Source organism: Cryptomeria japonica, chromosome 2 (assembly GCF_030272615.1).
Source record: "Cryptomeria japonica chromosome 2, Sugi_1.0, whole genome shotgun sequence".
Classification (NCBI taxonomy): Eukaryota; Viridiplantae; Streptophyta; class Pinopsida; order Cupressales; family Cupressaceae; genus Cryptomeria; species Cryptomeria japonica.
In genome coordinates, this window is record NC_081406.1 from 481,118,556 (window position 1) to 481,136,303 (window position 17,748).

General features: G+C 39.6%; 1 protein-coding gene across 1 annotated transcript in view; it reads right to left on the bottom strand.

Annotated features, from left to right (window-relative positions):
• Nucleotides 1–3,901: 3,901 nt before the first annotated feature.
• The window catches only part of LOC131050448 (uncharacterized), a 97,230-nt gene continuing 83,383 nt past the window's right edge, over nt 3,902–17,748 (bottom strand). The window contains exon 6 of the mRNA XM_057984659.2: nt 3,902–4,589. Coding sequence (XP_057840642.1) covers nt 4,356–4,589 — 234 coding nt within the window. The 3' untranslated portion in view covers nt 3,902–4,355. The remainder of the gene's footprint in view (nt 4,590–17,748) is intronic.

Genomic DNA, 17,748 nt, shown 5'->3' on the forward strand with positions numbered 1-17,748 from the left:
AATACACTTTTAAGTTCATTACAAGAGTAATAACCCACATAATTCTAGTTAGAAAGGTAAAAACTTTAGAAGAAAAACGTAATCTAGGATCCTCTATTCTTTAATCATTAATCACACATAAACTTGTTAATATGATGTTAAGTATCTCCTATTGGTTTCTTAATTCTAACATAACTCCAAAGCTCCATAATGCAACTTCCTCTATGATAAAACCATATTTGATAGAGAAAAATATTTTAGATAAACAAATTCCCTTAAAAATGTTGCATTGGTTTGTTAAGTCCCATAGCACCCTCGTGGTCATTTTGGATGCCTAGAATAATAATTTCCCCAAAATAGAGCATAAAATGGTTCCCAACTTTAGGCATGGAAAGACACATAGTGCACTTAGAAACATTTGTTTACTCAAAGTGACATTTGGAAGCATGCTCAAGAGCATCCTTTCCATTAAATATATTTCCTAAAAGTTAAATGGTTCCCAATTTTAGGTATGGAAATAGTGCACTTGGAAGCATGTGTTTACTCAAAGCAACGTATGGAAACCCACTCGAGAGCATTAAATATATTTTCTAAAATATTTGATACTAAAACTTTCAATTGTTATTTTGGCAACTAAAGTTAAACTATCTATTCAAGTTGGTGGGCCTATAAAATTGGCAGAAGGCTAAATTTTTCTGTGAGTGAAGCAAAAAAATTTGATCCCAGAGCAAGCTCACATACGCTTTACTGGCAGCGGTTTTATAGCCCACTTGCCTTGTTTTGCACTCAATTTGGATGGAGTAGTTAATGCTTTAAATTATCTTGTCCGACTTTTCATTCCATTGAAGTGTTTTCTGTTTCAATATGACATGTACGCAAGGAGATGTTGGCTGCCTTCATTAATGATGACAGACCAAGTGGTACCGTCTGTCATAAGCATTATTCCTAGCTTCCTGGTTAAGTTATTTCCACATAATCAATCTTGCTCCATCTCATCTAAACAAACAGAGCTCTAGTTATTTCCTTGATGATGGCAGAATCCTCTGAGGGCCCTTCTAGAATCATCATAAGAATCTTTCCAGACCCAATAACTTGTTTGGGAGTCGACACTCCAATTTCTCTAACCAGTCCTAATCAACAGTGCACCTTTAAGGAGATTTTGGATTTGAAGCTTAAGCGAATTCTCCACACTGTCAACCCTACGGTGATTTTGGCAACTAAAATGGTGCTCGAACAAGGTCATCTGGATAGGAAGGAGTATTATAGAGATAATATGCAGATCTCATCCAGATTTGTCGCCTCTTTACTAGATTGCAGCATTTCTAAAGATGAGGTTAGAGCTCTAGCTACGAAACTATTTGAGGCAGAATTGCTTGGCAGGTTGGAAAGAACTTTAAAATATTCATCGAAGGGCGCGGGCTCGCCAAGACCAAGGGATCTTGATGCTTCGAGTAAACTCCGAGACACCGTAACTTTCTACCCTCTTCTTCTAGACCTAAAAGGACCTGCACTCAGGAGTCACATGCAATTTGTTAGGATGGCAACAGATTATCTCAAATGGCGAGTTCTAACCAATATGTCTCTGGACCAGGATAAAGAGGTGATTTTTAAAGATTTTGCCATTCTAAATGGCTTCCTTGAGGCCAATGAGGAGAATACTGGAGTTGGGTTGGCAAAAACTCAAAATGCATTTAAAGGTGGTAATGGAAATGGTGACAGGCTGGTGGAATTTCAAATGGAAAATGTGGGAGTTCGTGGCCGAGGGCGCACTTGCAGGGGTTGAATTGGAGCGGGTAGCTGCAAACGGGGCCGAGGTCGTGGTGGAGGCCAAGGCCGCCCTTCGCTCTACAGAAGTGGTGGTCGAGCTGGAACCTCTTTGGAAAGCCATGAGTAGAGGCGGTTCAAGCTAGGTTTAAGCTTTGTTGATTAGAATTTAGTTTCTTTTTGGATATTTCTAGGTCTTATGTTTTCTCAAATCAATATAAACTTGGTGGAGGTATGAATCTTCCATTTTGTTTTATTTCCTAATTCTTTGTTCAGACTTGTTTAATGACTGGCTCATACTGCTTGTATGGTATTATTTTGTATTTGAAAAAGTTAATGAACATAAAACTACTCGGCTCTGCCTTTATTGACCAAAAAAAAAAACTTTCAATTGTTATTTAAACATTATGCAATGTACCAACCCTAGGAGATTCGGATTCAAATAAAAGTATAACTGGAAACACTTCTAGGGTGAAGCAGATGAGAGGCATATATTTTTTTGGTTAAACAACTATCTTAAGCTTTTGACACCATTATAACGCCTATCTAGGAAACACAAGTGTTTTCGACAACACTGGATCAATTGTAAACCCTTCAGATAGTTCTTACCTTACTTGTCGCCCTCTACTTAACCATAAAAGAAGAAATCATTCATTGCTAGACACACTTTGGTATCTGTGCACTCCTACAATTACAAACTTTAAGAGGAATCACGTGCCAATGTAACTTTCATAGCAAGGTTTACCTTACTAAAGATGTGCAGATAAAAGTTCTTAAATCGGTGTCAAGCTTGAGGTGTGTTGTGAGTCTTAATGAAGCTCTTGGTCCTTGGTTAACTCAACATGCAAGGTCTTCCAAGAGTTTGCATACAGCTCAGCAAGACCACCCTTGCTTTGCTTGAGACCAGTTGTTTGGGCAATTTCTGTGTGACCAATTCTCTGGCCAAGCTTATTAAGTCATGCTGCCATTGATGACATGCTAACAATTTAATGAGAATACATATAAATAGAAGGGCAACCACCACAGTCATCTCTTCAAGCAAGAGGGCACAAGTACACATTTTGTCTGTATTCAAATAAAACCTTCTTTACTTGATTGCAGTATTTACCATTGTTTTTTCATTTCTAGCAATAGATCTTAGTTATACTCCCTCTTTAGGTATTAGTCTTTTTGGTCCACCTTCGGTGTTTAGCTTAGAAAGGTTCATCGTGCATTGCACACAAAAACATGGTGAACTATTGTAGATGGTACTTTAGAGATGAATAAGTGCACACAAATATTAATCATCAACTTCAATACAAGAATTAGCTAGAAATAGCTAGATTTAGAGACTAAAATCAGACTATTTGGCAGGAATGGAAACCAACAGTAAATATTCATCAAAATAGTATATCTCTTCCCTTCTTTAGCATGCTGTAAATTATATTGTATCCCAAAAAGCATCTCACAAACTTGAACTGCAAACACAACCTACACACTACAACTGTTTAGTTACAATCTCCAAAGAAGTTGTCAGTAGTTAGATCCAGAAATGCATCTCACCAAAACTTGTTTCCCTAACAAATATGGAGCAAAATGGTTCCAATATAGCTTATTGCTACATACTAAGAAAGCAGGCATAAACCCATAAGTTAAAGTATCAAAAACTGAAAATAATCAAAGAGGTTTGATTTTTTCTGATCTTTCCATCTAGGTTGAAGTTTTGAATTCAGGAAGAGCTTGTCTGGAGCAATTTAGAGGGATGCTCTTGTAGGATTGCTTCAAAGAGGATAGTGTTGTTTCAAAGATCCCCCAATTCTTGCTCATGTCCACAGCAATTTAGAGGGATGCTCTTGAAGAAGTGCTTACTAAAGGGGTAGTGTCATTTCAAAGTTCATACAAATTATTGCTTATGCCAACAACAATCAAGCACTCTCTGTTTGGTGCATTTAGATTGGCTAATCGTGCATCAAAACTATTTAGGCATTCATCGCTGTTCTTTCAGTTTGTACTGTTTGCTTGGACATGTAAAAGGAATAATGATCAGTTTGTTGGACAATAGTATGTTCACTATCAAGTGTCTTTTTTGTGAATTTTTATGGTGTTGATATTGTATGTTTTTGAAAAATCATGATCTTGAGGCGTACTTCCATAACCTTCAAGCTAAAAGCATAAGATATGACCATTTGAATATGTTTCTGGATTCTCTAAATTCAGGATCAAATAACTTTATCACAAAATTGTTGTCATGTCCCCTTTCCCTATACAGAATTATCCAACCAAATGTGTCATCCAAAGAATGTGGACTGCAAAATAGGAGATTAAGAAATCAGAGATATCTGTTTTCAGTCAAATCTTGACCAAGAAAGAGAACAAATTGTTATAGATAAAATACATATTTTCCTTCAGCACCAGAAGCCATTGTTTAAAATGTTTACACACCCCCCAGTGGCATCCTTTATAATACAACAAAATGTAATTTCAGACTTGCCTTCGATGGTTCTTTGTTTCCCTTCCATTTCCATTCTGAAGAACTTCTGGGGTTAATGTAATGAAGTATAAATCCAACAATGGTACCTGCTCAGATAAAGAACAAATCTTTTGCATATCCATGTCATATTGAGCACAATGATTCATACCTTGATCATATTTCTTTCCACTTCACTTCTGTCAGAGGCCTCACCTTCAGAAGAAGGTATACTAGATGAGTAGCCATCATTAATTATACTAGTTCCGTGCATTTGCTCAGGGTTGTGTACTACAATCATCTCCTCAGCTGTGGAGACAATGGTCTGCGCTTGATTCTTGTTTGTCCTTTCATCACCTCCACTGCTATATAGAATATAATCATGGTATGTTGGTGCAAACTGAAACATTAACAAGGAAAAATGTTATACCAAAATTTCAATTCAAATTGTTAGTTTAGAGAGGAAGATGTTCAACGTAGTTTAAACAGACAAAAGATCTGCTTACAAGTCAAAACCTATCGACAAAAAGAAAATGTAGGCATTTTACCAACTTCTAAACAAGCCATATCCCAATAGATCAAATCTTGATGTAGGAATAAAATTCAACAGATCCCAATCAAGCATTCAGCTAATTAAATCAAACATTTCATAAGAAATAGTTCAATCTTTAATACAAATATTTCAATAATAGCTCTGCAAATTTGAGGTACAACATACAACTTGAAAAATATCACGTGTACAACTAAAAGGCTTACAACAATATAAGTGACTAGAGAATTAATACCTTCTCTTTGTATATGCATTTATTTAGCAGTAAATATACTCCCAATTTGCCATGTGTAGTCCAGATTCTAAAACTACAAATGTCCATCAAGCTGTGGTGAGCACTTAAGATGGTGCATCTACATGTAAATGAACCAAGTTTAAAAACTGGTGAGAATTAATTTCAAAGATAATTGTACTCCATTAAATTGGATTGTGCCATCAAGAAATACCTAATTGTCAGGTCCCCATTTCTCTAGTGGCTATATTGATGTTTGAATTTCCCTGAATTCACAGTGTAAGGGGATGACTGTTTAGCCAAAGGGTTCTTTTGTTTAGACATATTTTTCTTTGGTGAACTTATAATAATATAACTTTATAATTTTATGTTATAAAGTTACTTTTTTCTAAATATAGAAAAAGGTTAATAAAAGTAACTTACAAGTTGCTAATTAATTCAATGAGTAACTTCATTTAAAAAGTTACATGACCCTCTTCCCTAGGCAATTTAATAACTTAAAAGGTGGTCAATTTCATGTTGAAGCCACCGTTGAGGTTGAGCGCTCAAATGGAGGGAGAATAAGATTCTTTAGCATATTTGGAGATGCCTTGTGGAGGTTCGATGAGTTTATGAAGCCATTTTTTGAGAAGAAGCGATTCATTATTTTTGGCTTGAGTTTTATGAATTTTATGCATCCTTTGGATTGTGGAGGTCTGCAGCAGCACGAATTTGCCTGAGAAGCCTTTGGAGGACGTGACTCCTTCAGATTTAGGTGGTGTGGACGAAATCCCACACTCCTCTCTTCACTATGGCAGCACCATTAGAGGTTAATTTGGACTTTGGGGTTCGATTTCCTCCAAGACTTCATTCTTCACAACATAGTCAGGTCTGTAATATAAGATCTGAGCATTTGGATCAGAGATTGCAGCAAGAAATAAGCCACAAATGCCAGCCGTACAGCTCCCTTGGCCAGCCATACCATTCTCTTGCCTGGGAATCCATTAATAAATAAACTAAAGGATATGGCACCACTATTGGTGTGTGAATTCATTGTGGGATATTAATAAGTGATCACTGTTGGTTTGGTTTGAAGAAAATATCAGATTTGGGAAGCAGCAGCAATTCTTTGAGGAAAAGAGACATAATTTGAGAATCTTGCCTGGCAAGAATTTGGAATTCCAACTGGGTCTGAATAATTCTTCAATATTAGTTTTTGGTAATTATCCTAGAGTTAAATAAAGTCATTTGCAGCCATTAGTAGCAGCTGGAGGTGCTTGGTTCAGTAACTGCTTCATTCCAGGCTCAAATTCCACCCTCAAACCCCAGCATTGGACTCCTGGTAAGCCTTGAACGGCTTAATTCTATCAAGAATCCTCTTTATTGTTTATTTGTACTTGCTGCAATTAATAATCAGAAGTCTGGAAACTATTATCAGTTCTATATTTATTGTATTGCATTTATAATTTTCCATATATTGTCAAAAATCCAAAAAACTACAAAAAAATTGAAAATACAATAAACTTCCAAAAACTCTTTTCGCCGGTCAAAGAATTTGAATTTGTAAACAATCAGTAGTTTGGATAAGAATTCTAGTCAGGGATCTTTCAATGGTATCAGAGCAATGATCCTACCAACCTGGGGGTCATCAAAGTAACTCTATGCAGCGGGGCAGATTTGGTACCTACAGATATTACACACGCAGGAGACCTAGAGTGGATTTAAATTTTGTCACAGAACCTCCCTTTGAGACTAATATGGGTGATCTACCTGAAGGACAGAGGAGCCCACCCAGACAGGAGAGACAAATTCCACTCAATCCTGATGAGATTATGAGGAGCTTGGCTGAAGCACAGCCAAGAATTGTTGAATCAATCAACAAGTTACAAGACACACTTGACAGAATGGATTTGGGAAATAATAGGGTCAGGCACAGAAGCCGTAGCAGGACAGTATCGGCTACAGGAAGTAGGGGCAGCAGTAGAATTCCATCTTCCCTGAGTAATGCATCCATCTCATCACGGAGGGACAGGACCCATACTAGGACAGCGGATAGGCCTATGCTCCCACGGTTCACTCCTAGAGATGTACCACCGTTGGCTGAGCCTCAGAATGCAATCACCTTCCAGGACACAGTTATGGCTGCCAGCGATGAGTAGGCACGTCTACCAACACATGTTAGAGATGCATTCCTGTTGCATCAATATTGTATGTAGCGCCGTGATTCCATGAGGGGACAGAATGACAGGGGACCCAAACAGCAGTGGAATAATGATTTGAAGAAGGCTACAGATAAGCTGATTTTATCCACTTTTGATGGCAGCAGTTCCACTAGTGCACGAGCGTGGGTTCACAAGCTAGATATATACCTCTCCTTGAAACCCATGGCTGAAAACGAAGCCATTCAGATTGCTGTCCTACATTTGGAGGGTGTCACATATGACTGGTGACACTATGGATTGGTCACGCAGAATCACGCTCTCATTCATTCATACGCAGAGTTCACAGATTTTCCAGATTTGACAAGAAAGATGTGGAACTTTATTACAGGGATTTACCTCTCCTGAAACAGTCGGGTCATGTGGATACATACATTAATGAATTTCAGCGTATAGCAATGATGGTACTGAAGATGCCTGTTAGGAGGGTAGTTATGCTCTTCATAGAGGGACTTCATGAGAGAAACCGTGGCTTAGTCGAGGCTTTAATGCCTACGACTTTACAGGAGGCTAAACAGCTCACGTTAGACTTGGACACCACTCCTCCATCCTCCACTTTTCAACAAAACAAAAACTTTCCCAGGAACTCCAAACCTTTTCCAGAAGCCTTTCAATCCACAAAAGGGTAATACATCTTCTCCTAGGATTGAACAGGAGACTAGAAATGAATTACGGAGAAAGAAACTGTGTTTTACTTGTAAGGAACCTTGGGAACCAGGTCACAGATGTCCTGGCAAAGGCAAAGCTCATCTCATTGAAGTGAGCTCAAATGTGGAGGATGAGCACATACAGGACACTGATGATGAGGGAGAACATATTGAGTCTCCCCAGATTGAGCTTGACTCTACTGATGCACAGGCTACGGCCAATGTTACCATGGCCACTCTTTCCAATTATCCTAAGTTCCACACTTTCAGATTGAAGGGAACTATTCAGGGGCAGCGTGTAGTGTATTTAGTAGTTACCGGAGCGACCCATAACTTTATTGATCAGCGTATGGTAGAGACACGTGGGTTACAGATAGAGGAATTTTCAGGATTTCGTGTGAAGGTTGTAGATGGTGCAATGTTGGGATGTACCAGGAGGATTACTCAACTCAGTATCCAGATGTGGGACTACACTTTGACAAATGACTTTTATGTTTTACCCTTAAGAGGATTATGATACAGTTATAAGTATGCAGTGATTACAAGGAATTGCTAGATATGTCATTGATCACCGCAGAATGCAGTTGGAATTCTTAGCTGATGGTAAGAAGAGAATACTGAGGGCATTATCGGATGGAGGCCCCAAGGAGGTTTCCTCTCGCAGGATGGAGACTATTATCAAGCACAGAGATATCCTTTGGGCTACACAGTGCTTTGTTTCATCTAAAGCACCTTCATCTCAGGATGGCAATTCATATCACATAGATATACAACAGATTTTAAATAAACATGGGGTGGTGTTTGGTGATATACCTCCTAGAGTACCACCTGATAGAGGCTTTGAGCATGTGATAGAATTAGAGGATGGAGCAAAACCAGTCATGACTACTCCTTACTGCCATCCTAAGGCCTACAGAGATGAGATTGAGAAGACCATCAAGGAACTTCTCGACATGGGATTCATTAGACCGAGCTCTAGTCCCTTTGCTTCTTCAGTTGTGTTGGTGAAGAAGAAGGATGGGACCTTACGCATGTGTATTGACTACCATGCACTTAATAAGAAAACCATTAAGAATCGGTACCCCATTCCACGCATAGATGAGTTGTTGGATGAGCTTCATGGCTCAGTTTATTTTCCGAAGATTGATCTTCGATCAGGGTATCACCAGATTAAGGTGCGGGAGTCTGATATTCACAAAACAGCCTTCCGATGCCATTATGGTCATTATGAATTCTTAGTGATGCCTTTCGGTATCACTAACGCCCCTACTACATTTCAGTCATGTATGAACCACATAATTAATAAGCATCTGCGTAAGTTTGTATTGGTATTCTTTGATGATATATTGATTTACAACAGATCATGGGAGGAACATCTAAGGCACTTAGATGAGGTGTTGAGCATTATGGAATTTCAGTCCTTGTATGCTAAGATGTCCAAATGTGAATTTGGGCTCACTGAGATTTTATACTTGGGACATGTGATAGGAGTTGATGGAGTCAAAGTCCATCAAGAAAAGATCCAAGCTATTATTGATTGGCCACCTCCCAGGAATATTTCAGAGTTGCATGGTTTCCTTGGTTGATGTGCTTATTATAGGAGGTTTGTAAGGGGTTACTCTCAGCTTGCAGCACCTTTGATAGATCTCACCCAAAAAGGGGCTTTCAGATGGACTCATGAAGCGCAGGAGGTATTTGATAGACTTAAACAGGTGATGAGCACTTGTCCTGTATTGGCACTTCTTGATTTCACCCAACCTTTTGTGCTTGAATGTGATGCTACAGGAGAAGGTGTGGGTGCAATACTTATGCAAAATCATCATCCTATTGTGTATGAGAGTAGAAAACTGAAAGACAATGAGAAATTATACTCTACCTATGATAAAGAAATGTTGGCTATTATGCATTCTCTCTCAAAATTCAGACAGTACTTAGTGGAGAGGAAATTCATTGTTAGAACTGATCATAACAGCCTTAAGTACTTTTTAGGACAAAAGAATCTTAATGAGAGGCAGCAAAAATGGGTCAATAAGATCCAAGCATATGATTTTGACATTGAATATGTCAAGGGGAAAAATAATTTAGCTGCTGATGCATTATCTAGAAAGCCATCCATTGCTGCCCTTTGTTCATTGAGTGAGATTTCAGCTCATTGGAAATCTCAACTTTTAGTTGAGTATTCCAAAAATCAGCATGCATGTGAAATTATAGATGGGATCGTCCAGGATAACAGGTACACAATTGTGGATGATGTGATTTACTACCAAGGGAAGAATTTATTAAGTTCCAGAATCTAAACTAAAAAAATCAGATTTTACATGGTTTTCATGACACTCCTGTAGCAGGACATCAGGGGTATGGTAAGACTTACAGGCAGATTAGAGAGAGGTTCTCTTAGAAAGGCCTCAAAGATGACGTTTTACAGCATGTAAGGGAATGCATTACTTGCCAACAAAATAAAACTGAAAATACACACCCTGCTGGTTTGCTACAACCATTACCCATTCCGGAGCAAAAATGGACTGGGATTTCAATGGATTTCATCACAGGTCTTCCCAAGGTGCAAGGGAAAGATTGCATATATGTAGTAGTGGACAGATTGACAAAATCTGCTCATTTCTTTCCCATAGCAGCAACTTATACAGCTTCACAAGTTGCTGATCTGTTTTTCAGAGAAGTATTTAGGCTCCATGGTCTTCCAAAGACCATTGTCAGTGACCGTGACAGCCGGTTCATGAGTTCTTTTTGGCAAGAGTTGTTTAGACTTACTGGCACCGAGTTGACACCTAGCACCAGTTATCACCCTCAAACTGATGGACAGACTGAGATTGTGAACAAGTGGCTTGAGGGGTATTTACGCCACTATGTGTCGGGACGGCAGCGTTCATGGGTTCGTTGGTTATATTTGGGAGAAATTTGCTACAACACGACACATCATATGTCTATTGATATGACTCCTTTTCATGCACTATATGGTTACGATGCCATGACATTGATTGATTTGGCACTTGGAGATAGTAGAGCACCATTGACACAGGATTGGCTTCAAGAGAGCCAAGACATACTTAAGGCACTTAAGGAGAACATCCAGCGAGCCCAGAATCAACAAAAGTTATATGCTGATCGCCATAGGATTGAGAGATCATTTGAGGTTGGAGACTTGGTGTTCTTGCGCCTCCAACCTTACTGACAGAGTTCTATGAAGATGAGTGGGGCAGAGAAACTCAAACCCCGATTCTATGGTCCGTACCATGTTTTGAGGAGAGTTGGGGAAGTGGCATATGAGATTGAGCTTCCACCAGAGAGCAGGATTCATAATGTTTTTCATGTGTCTTGCCTCAAGAAGGCAAATGGACAAGGCACAGTGACTTCTTCAGTGTTACCTCCCTTAGATGAGGAAGGGAAGTTGATTATGGTTCCAGTTGAGATCCTGGATAGACGCGAGAAGACATTGAGGGACAGAGTAATCAGAGAGTATTTGGTTCGTTGGAAGGATTTGCCCATAGAGGATGCCACTTGGGAAGGAGAAGCTATTCTGCAGCATCCAACTCTTCAGTTGCTTGAGGACAAGCAATTCCAAGAAGGGAGGACTGTCATGTCCCCATTTCTCTAGTGGCTATACTGATGTTTGAATTTGCCTAACATCCATCCCCACAGGCGAATTCACAGTGTAAGGGGGTGATTGTGTAGTCAAAGGGGTCTTTTGTTTAGACATATTTTGCTTTGGTGAACTTATAATAATATAATTTTATAATTTTATGTTTTTGATATTAAAAGCAGCCAAAACAAGGGGGCTGACCTAGGAATAGAACAAAGAAACAGCGGCAAGCCAATTGTCAGCAAATCATCAACAAAATTACAGCCCTCTTACTTTCCCCTATCAAAAACCATGATCATTCTAAGTAAGTTCAGCAGATATATAAAAGTCTTAATAAACATTTTAAGCATTTGCCACACAAGGCAACAGGTAGATAAGTTCATATATAAACAAATATTAAGACTATCAACCCAGAGGCTACTAGGGCCGAACAAAAAACCGGACGTCTGAGACATAGAAACAGACTATTTCTTTTTTCCATGGCTCCTCTTGGGGAGGAGCTTCTTAGCCCATTCCTTGGTGAGGAATTTGAAAAGGGCCCTGTAGTCATCGTCTTCCTTGCTTTTGCCTTTGGTAGAACTTTCCTTCAGAAGGCACAGAGTGGTCGCCGAGCAATGCATCACGTTCAAAGCAAATCTGGAGACGTCCTGCAGCTTGTTTTCCATGGCCTCCATTTTGCTGGTGAGTTCCTGCACATTATCAAACAAACCCTCCACTTTCTTACCCAACTCCGCCAGGTTGCTGTCTTCTTCCTCCTTTATGCTATATTGATGTTTGAATTTGCCTAACATCCATCCCCACAGGCGAATTCACAGTGTAAGGGGATGATTGTTTAGCCAAAGGGGTCTTTTGTTTAGACATATTTTGCTTTGGTGAACTTATAATAATATAACTTTATAATTTTATGTTTTTGATATTAAAAGCAGCCAAAACAAGGGGGCTGACCTAGGAGTAGAACAAAGAAACAGCGGCAAGCCAATTGTTAGCAAATCATCAGCAAAATTACAGCCCTCTTACTTTCCCCTATCAAAAACCATGATCATTCTACGTAAGTTTAGCAGATATATAGAAGTCTTAATAAACATTTTAAGCATTTGCCACACAGGGCAACAGGTAGATAAGTTCATATATAAACAAATATTAAGACTATCAACCCAGAGGCTACTAGGACCGAACAAAAAACCGAACGTCCGAGACATAGAAACAGACTATTTCTTTTTTCCATGGCTCCTCTTGGGGAGGAGCTTCCTAGCCCATTCCTTGGTGAGGAATTTGAAAAGGGCCCTGTAGTCATCGTCTTCCTTGCTTTTGCCTTTGGTAGAACTTTCCTTCAGAAGGCACAGAGTGGTCGCCGAGCAATGCATCACGTTCAAAGCAAATCTAGAGACGTCCTACAGCTTGTTTTCCATGGCCTCCATTCTGTTGGTGAGTTCCTGCACATTATCAAACAAACCCTCCACTTTCTTACCCAACTCTGCCAGGTTGTTGTCTTCTTCCTCCTTTATGCTGCTCACTTCCTCCACCACCATCATCTTCTCGAACCTGAGAGTCGGGGAGGGAGAATTTGTCTAGGATTTGGGGCCGGCCTACGGACTCATGGAATTTTTAGGGCTTTCAGAGGTATGGGTGGAGCTAATAGAGTGGGGGGTCGAGGTAGACTGAAACAGAGCCACATTCTCAGAGGGGATGGAATTCTCAGTTTCATGGGAAGAGGAGGGGTCTCTTAGCGATTTTTCAGGGGGTTTGGAGGCCAGTCTCACAGAACAGCGGGGGGTGTTGGCCTCATCTGTAATTTCCACATGGAAATCAATCTCCTGGATTCTAACTTTCTTAGGGGTTCTAACATCCCCAGGAGGGCGCTTTTTGTTTTTCTTACTGCACAAGCCAATTTCAGGCAGCCAAGGAGGGCTTGTATCGGGTTTATGGGTAGCAATAGCAAGGGGACAGTTTTCAGCCACATTCTGGACGGAGATAGTGCGGGGTGGGCAAAGGGCCAGGTGGAAATTGTAGAGACGAAGTATGAGGCCTTGGTGCAGAATAGGGAAGTCTTTTCCTTTTTTCTTGGCCTCAGCAATACCCTTAACATTTGAATCCAACAAATGAAGCAGGAAAAACGGAGTAGAGATGTGATCTTTGTTTCTAAGGTGGTTAAGGAAAGGGAGATGGTAATAGTAAAAGATTCCATACCTTCCTTCCAGAGTGAAGTATTTCATAATGATATAGCAGACCTCGTCCCACGGTGGCAGAAGCTCCTCCCGGTTGAAGCCGCCCGCCCTCTTCACCGGGTTCTCACCTTCACGAAAAAACTAGTCTAGGCTAGTGGTATCCAAAATGCGGCTCTGTTTCTTCCATTTCCTCCCCTCCATAGACAGTCCCGTCGCTTGGGCAATTACTTCTTCATTTATATCGAAGGAGATACCCCCCATGGTAACCCTTCTATCCTCCCAGGAAGCCACGAACGGCTTAGACAATCTCTCATCATTCCCTTTCATGCTTTCCATAAATTTGTCAATCCCACCTTCCGAACAAACAAACCACACCGCTGGCTTAGCTTTAAATTCGTCAATTTTGTCCAGTTCCAGTCTTAGCCTATCACCCCCCATGGTCGTTTCTTCTAGCTTAGCAGAGCAGAAGAAAAACAGGGTATCAGAAACACAAAGTTGAACCAGAGCGAAAGCAGAGTTGTAATCCTGAGATAAAATCACGCAATAAACGGTGTGATTATTGCAAATTGTGCCCAAGTAGATTTCATTGTGCAAACCCTCAATCCAGCCAATGTGATTTGACCTATCCTAGCTGTCGCCTTTATCACCGCCAATAAACTCCGTCCGGATGATAATTAGGAAATTACCTTTCCCGATATCAGTACTATCATCATTATTAAGCCCCTTTTGAAGGTGATGACAAGGCCATTCCCGATATCAGTACTATCATCATTATTAAACCCCTTTTGAAGGTGATGACAAGGCCATCCGTAGCTACGTGGCAAACCCAACCCATGATGGGCAGGTTTCCCCTCCAAATTCAAAATTTGAAAATTGGCTCTCTTCATCTGGTAATAGTTATGCAGGTTCATCATTAGACTTGGTTTTTTCAGTCTCCAAGATCACCTTGGTGATTATCGGCAGCAAATCGGGGTTCCTCCAACATCGTAAGCCATTCTATAGCCTTCCCACCGCCGCCATAGAGTCCGCAGCAGCATTCCCTTCTCTGAAGATATGGCGGATGGTGAAGCCATCAAGCTTAGCCAGAAGCATCCTAGCATCCCTCAAAATGGAATCCACTTTCCACCCGACAACAGATCTACCACTCACCGCTTCCACAATGATCTGCGAGTCGCCTTCAATTTCCAGATGTTTAATGCCAATGGATGTGGTAAATCTCAGACCCCATAGGAGTGCCATTCCCTCAGCCATAGTGACGATATGATTCTTTAGGTTGCCCGTGTATGTTGCAATAGTATTCCCCAAGTGGTCACGGAAGACTCCACCTCCAGCTTGGCAGGCATTTTGGGCAGACCCATCAAAGTTCAGTTTGTACCAATGGGATTTTGGGGCTAACCATTTGGTCTTTTTCCTTTTGATTTTTGCACTGTTGTTGAAGACTTCAAACTCCGGGGGGAGCTTCCAAAGTTCAGAAAAAATTTTCTCCATCGAATTAAGAGTATTGGGGGGGTTTTCCACTTAGTCACAGAGATATTTTCTAAAATCATTTTGAGGCAATTGTAGAAGACTCTATCCGGGGGGGCTTCAACATCTCTGAAAATCCTGTTGTTTCTTTCTTTCCAAACCCCCCAACAGATGTGCGGCGGGATCTACCTCAATAATTGGAGGATCAGGGGGTGGTGGGAGGGGGGAGTCCATCCAGTTACAAACTGATTAATGCTATCCTAAAAAACCCATTGCAGACCACATTTTTCAAGAGTAATGGTCCACAAGTGTCCAACGAAGGGGCAGTGGATGAAAAGGTGGTCAATTGTTTCCTCTTCAGCTTTCCATAGAATGCATCTATGGTTTATAATTTTATGTTATAAAGTTATTTTTTTCTAAATATAGAAAAAGGTTATTAAAAGTAACTTATAATTTGCTAATTAATTCAATAAGTAACTTTATTTTAAAAAGTTACATGACCCTCTTGCCTAGGCAATTTAATAACTTAAAAGGTGGTCAAATTTCATGTTGAAGCCACCATTGAGGTTGAGCGCTCAAATGGAGGGAGAATAAGATTCTTTAGCATCTTTGGAGATGCCTTGTGGAGGTTCGATGAGTTTATGAAGCCATTTTTTGAGAAGAGGCGATTCATTATTTTTGGCTTGAGTTTTATGAATTTTATGCATCCTTTGGATTGTGGAGGTCTGCAGCAGCACGAATTTGCCTGAGCAGCCTTTGGAGGACGTGACTCCTTCAGATTCAGGTGGTGTGGACGAAATCCCACACTCCTCTCTTCACTACGGCAACACCATTAGAGGTTAATTTGGACTTTGGGGTTCGATTTCCTCCAAGATTTCATTCTTCACAGCATAGTCTTGTCTATAATATAAGATCTGAGCATTTGGATCAGAGATTGCAGCAAGAAATAAGCCACAAATGCCAGCCGTACAGCTCCCTTGGCCAGCCGTACCATTCTCTTGCCTGGGAATCCATGAATCCATTAATAAATAAACTAAAGGGTTTTGGCACCACTATTGGTGTGTGAATTCATTGTGGGATATTAATAACTAATCACAGTTGCTTTGGTGTGAAGAAAATATAAGATTTGAGCAGCAGCAACAATTCTTTGAGGAAAAGAGACATAATTTGAGAATCTTGCCTGACAAGAATTTGGAATTCCAACTAGGTCTGAATAATTCTTCAATATTAGTTTTTGGTAATTATCCTAGAGTTAAATAAAGTCATTTGCAGCGATGAGTAGCAGCTGGAGGTGCTTGGTTCAGTCACTGCTTCATTCCAGGCTCAAATTCCACCCTCAAACCCCAGCATTGGACTCCTGGTAAGCCTTGAACGGCTTAATTCTATCAAGAATCCTCTTTATTGTTTATTTGTACTTGCTGCAATTAATAATCAGAAGTCTGGAAACTATTATCAGTTTTATATTTATTGTATTGCATTTATAATTTTCCATGTATTGTCAAAAATCCAAAAAACTACAAAAAAAATTGAAAATACAATAAACTTCCAAAAACTCTTTTCGCTAGTCAAAGAATTTGAATTTGTAAACAATCAGCAGTTTGGATAAGAATTCTAGTCAAGGATCTTTCACTAATGCTCTCAACTGGCAAAGGGCAGGTGCAATTCCTTGGTGAATTCTACAGTTGCTTCTTGGGGTTGGAGAGGCTCAGGTCTCAAATGCAAGTACCAAGTTTCCTACATTCATCCAAGGTCACTACCCCAGCCACTAGAGACACTCCCTGGCGTGTGGTGACACAAGTCACTCTATTATTTGATTCATCCAAACAAAGGAATTCTCAAAAACACAGACAAAACCAAACAAGTCCATTTGCTCAAATCCCTTTTCTGAGTGTGAATGGAAAAAGCCCATGTGCACGCCACAGGATAACTGGCAAAAGGGTTTTCACTACCCTAATGGGTGTTGGCTTGAGAGAAGAAAATCCATAACTGTGGCACCAAACCCAAGATGCTTTATCCAACACTAACAAAAACAAAATGGAAATGGTAAAAATATTAAGGCTATTATCAAAATTCAGATTACAAACTGTATGGATCTAGTAATATGATGGTCAAAAAAAACCTTTATCATTTCCAACCAAAAATTAAAAAGTTAAATTGCCAAGAAAAGCCTTGGTTTTCACTTTGATATCTTTTCTTGAACCGTCTGATGATTTTGCATCTCCTAAGCAATAAAATGTGGCATGTAAGTAGCATTTTGCTGAATTTCATTGTATGATATTAATTCTTATACATTTTTAATATAATTTTGTTACTGATCTTATTCATTTTTGTGATTTTAAGTCAATATCATTGCTGTTATATAGGTTTTTTCAAAACATTTACATGCAGTACTGGAACTTATCAACCATTTACCCTTGTACGTGACATATTTTTTACTTGCTTGTTTTCCTCACTTTCTGTCAGATCTGATTAAATAGGCTGAGAATTTTGCTCCAGAATCCTTCTGATAGTTTGACCTCACATACTTCATTTTGCACTTAATAACCAAACCAATGATAATATTTTAAATTTTTTCTTTTAATTATCTGCCTGACAAGCTTCATTCATGATAAAACTTATGATTCTCCCACTTAAAAATGCAGAAATTCATTAAAACAAATTGGGGAAGCTCAAACTGAGAATAAAAATGGCCATTTTACTTGGCA